This window comes from Salvia miltiorrhiza, chromosome 5 (assembly GCF_028751815.1).
Source record: "Salvia miltiorrhiza cultivar Shanhuang (shh) chromosome 5, IMPLAD_Smil_shh, whole genome shotgun sequence".
Classification (NCBI taxonomy): Eukaryota; Viridiplantae; Streptophyta; class Magnoliopsida; order Lamiales; family Lamiaceae; genus Salvia; species Salvia miltiorrhiza.
Window position 1 is genome coordinate 55,775,567 of NC_080391.1, and position 3,390 is coordinate 55,778,956.

A 3,390-nucleotide genomic window follows, 5' to 3' on the forward strand; every position below is an offset into this window, starting at 1 on the left:
AATTTAAAAGTAACTCGTTGCATGGGGTGCGGTCAACCGTACGGGAGACCAACCCCATATAAAATTAATCAATTTTCTTTTACTTAATTATGGTAAATTAATATACGTATATATTGTTTCTGAATTATTATTTTTTAAATTTTGTTTTTAAATTAATATACGTATATATGGTAAATTTTGTTGGGGAAAAATAGAAAATTGAAATTGCTTTCAAGAGTAGTGGGCTAAATTGTTAGATTTATTGGGCCGCAGCTTCTTGATTTAGTGAATGGTAAAAGTTGGAAGCCGATTCCTCCCATTTCCCGACTTTCCTCCTCGGCTTTTCTCTACCGGCGCACTGTCCGTCTCTTTGTCGGAAGCCGCGCCGCCGTTGCCGACCACGCATTTGGCCGGACGGCACGTCGCCGCGTGAGTCGTGACTCCACTCCATTAGACGCCGCAACTCCTCTGCGAGCCTCAGACGCAGCAGCAGCAGCGCCGCCTCTTCTCCAGTCGCGTCGTGCATCCTCCGAGCTCCGGCACTCTGCGACGTTTCCGAAGATTAGTCCAATTCTCGCAGCGAGTCCACCATTGTTTGCTTGTGACCATTGCGCTTATTTTTAATTTTTGGTTTAATATTAGAGGCGGAAGGAATCGGGTTATGAACAAATTTTCACTGCGTGGTTGCAGGCGTTTCTCTAGCGGGAAAGATTTACTTTTCGATGCGAACAAGTATTTAACCGAGCTGCTGAAATCGGGCCGAATTGATGATGCGAGGAAACTGTTCGATGAAATGCCTAACAGAGACGAGGTTACTTGGAACGCGATGATCGCCGGGTACGGGAATTCAGGGAGGCTCGTTGATGCACGGAAACTGTTTGATGAAGCCCCCAAACGCGGTGCAATCACATGGTCGTCACTTGTTTCCGGGTACTGCAAAATGGGATGCGAGGCCGAGACTTTTAAGTTGATCTACGAAATGCAGCTCGATGGATTCAAGCCTCGTCATTTTACTTTAGGAAGTGTGCTGAGAATGTGTTCTATAAAGGGTCTGATCTCAAGAGGTAAGCAGATTCATGGTTCTGCCGTGAAGACTGGATTGGATATGGATGCGTTCGTTGTCACCGGCCTTATTGATGTCTATGCAAAGTGTTTGTGCATCGTGGATGCAAGAGATCTCTTCGAGAGCATGCCTGGGGAGAGGAATCACGTGACCTGGACTGCGATGATCACGGGGTACTCTCAAAACGGTGATGCTGATGGAACATTGCGGTGTTTTAGGGACATGAGGGCAGAAGGGGTTGAGGCTAACCAGTACACGTTCCCGGGAGTGTTGGTATCGTGTGCAGCCGTTTGTGATCTTAGATACGGGGCGCAGGTGCATTCTTGCGTTGTTCGTGGTGGTTTTGAGGCTAATGTGTTTGTGCAGAGTGCGTTGATTGATATGTACACGAAATGTGGGGATCTGAGCAGTGCTTGGAGGGTGGTGGAGGCGATGGAGGTTGATGATTTGATCTCTTGCAATGCCATGATTGTCGGATGCGTGAGACAGGGTTGCCCCGAGCAAGCTCTGGCTTTGTTTAGAACGATGCACGCGAAAAGCATGAAACTTGATGTGTTTACTTATCCCTCTGTGTTAAACTCTGTTGCCTTGATCAAGGAAGTGAGCACCGGTAAGGTTGTTCACTCTTTGGTTGTGAAATCTGGTTTTGAAGGTTATACGCTCGTGACCAACGCGCTCATAGATATGTATGCTAAACACAAGGACTTTGATTCTGCATTGAGAGCGTTTGATGATTTGGTGGAGAAGGATGTGATATCATGGACTTCCCTCATCACTGGTTGTGCTCATAATGGTCTATATGAAGGAGCTCTTAAGATGTTTTGTCGAATGCGGAGAGATGGAACGGCCTCTGATCGCGTTCTTGCTTCCACCGTGATGAGTTCTTGTGCTCAGTTGGCTCTGCTGGATTTAGGGCAACAAGCTCATGCAAACTGTGTGAAATCTGGGCTTGATGATTCACCTTCAGTTGATAACTCTCTCGTCTCATTCTATGCTCACTGTGGGTGTTTGGAGGATGCGAAGAAGGCGTTCGACTCAATGAGAACACGAAATGTGGTGTCGTGGACTGCATTGATCGTTGGCTACGCGCAAAATGGCGAGGGGATGAAGTCCCTCCAGCTCTACGACGAAATGAGGGCTGCTGGCGTTGAGCCCGACTTCATCACTTTCATAGGGTTGCTGTTCGCCTGCAGCCACGCGGGTCTGGCTGAACGAGGGCGATGCTACTTCGACTCCATGGTTAGAGATCACGGGATAAGGCCCGGCCACGATCACTACGCGTGCATGATCGATCTTTTGGGAAGATCGGGGAGAATCGAGGAAGCAGAGAAGCTGCTTAGTGAGATGGAATTCGAGCCTGATTCAACTATATGGAAATCCCTGCTCTCTGCCTGCAGAAAGCATGGAGATATTGATCTTGCAAAGAGAGCAGCAGCAGCTCTGATCGAAATGGAACCTCAAGATCCTGCGGCTTATGTGTTGCTCTCAAATATGTATTCTTCAGTTGGGAAGTGGGAAGAAGCTGCTTCGATCCGGAGCTCGATGAAGGCGAAGGGCGTCGTGAAAGAGCCCGGCCGGAGCTGGGTGGAGATGAGCAGCACGGTCCACACCTTCACCTCCGATGACCGGAGCCATCTAGAGGCGGCCGTGATCTACTCAAAGGTCGACGAGGTGTTGACGTCGATCAAGGCAGCCGGCTACGTCCCCGACATGAGCTTCTCCCTTCACGACATCAACGAGGAGGGGAAGGCGCACGGCCTCGCCTACCACAGCGAGAAGCTGGCGTTGGCGTTCTGCCTCCTCAAGCTGCCCGAGGCCGCGCCAGTCCGGATTTACAAGAACGTCCGTGTCTGCGGCGACTGCCACGCCGCGATGAGGTTCGCGTCGAGGGTTTATCGGCGGCGTATCGTTCTCAGAGATTCAAACCGGTTTCATCATTTTAAAGAAGGGGAGTGTTCCTGCAATGACTATTGGTAGAGTTGGTGCTGCATTTCCTTTTTCTAGTAGAAATTGAATCAAGTTAATTACTCCAAAAGGAAGATTATGTTTGTAAATTCAGAAGTGCTTATGAATGATTATGTTTGTAAGTGTAATTTTTTTTTCTTTCCTAAAGTTGTTTTGAGGTGAAAATAGTTTCTTTCAGTTGTTGGTGATGGAATTACTTAATTCACATGTATCAGGTGCATTATGTTCTACTTCATTCTTTTGCATTTTGGGTCTTGATTTCTTTATTGAGATCATTTCCTTGTTGAATGTGTTGTTGCTATATGTGATTGTTTACTTTGATGCAGGTCAATTGAGTTGAGAGGGGTATTTTGGGCAGTAACTCAGACTGATTCAGAAACTAG

At 47.6% G+C, this 3,390-nt stretch overlaps 1 protein-coding gene across 2 annotated transcripts; it reads left to right on the forward strand.

Annotated features, from left to right (window-relative positions):
• Positions 1–241: 241 nt before the first annotated feature.
• On the forward strand, positions 242–3,184 carry LOC131025240 (pentatricopeptide repeat-containing protein At2g27610-like). 2 transcript variants are annotated; one of them, XM_057954909.1, is made up of 2 exons: positions 427–580; positions 670–3,184. In XM_057954909.1, the coding sequence occupies exon 2, from the start codon at positions 773–775 to the stop codon at positions 3,017–3,019; it is 2,247 nt and encodes a 748-aa protein (XP_057810892.1). In that variant the 5' UTR covers positions 427–580; positions 670–772; the 3' UTR covers positions 3,020–3,184. The 2 variants fall into 2 exon arrangements, with proteins under 2 accessions (XP_057810891.1, XP_057810892.1); XM_057954908.1 differs by having other exon boundaries at positions 242–3,184.
• The last annotated feature ends 206 nt before the right edge of the window (positions 3,185–3,390 follow it).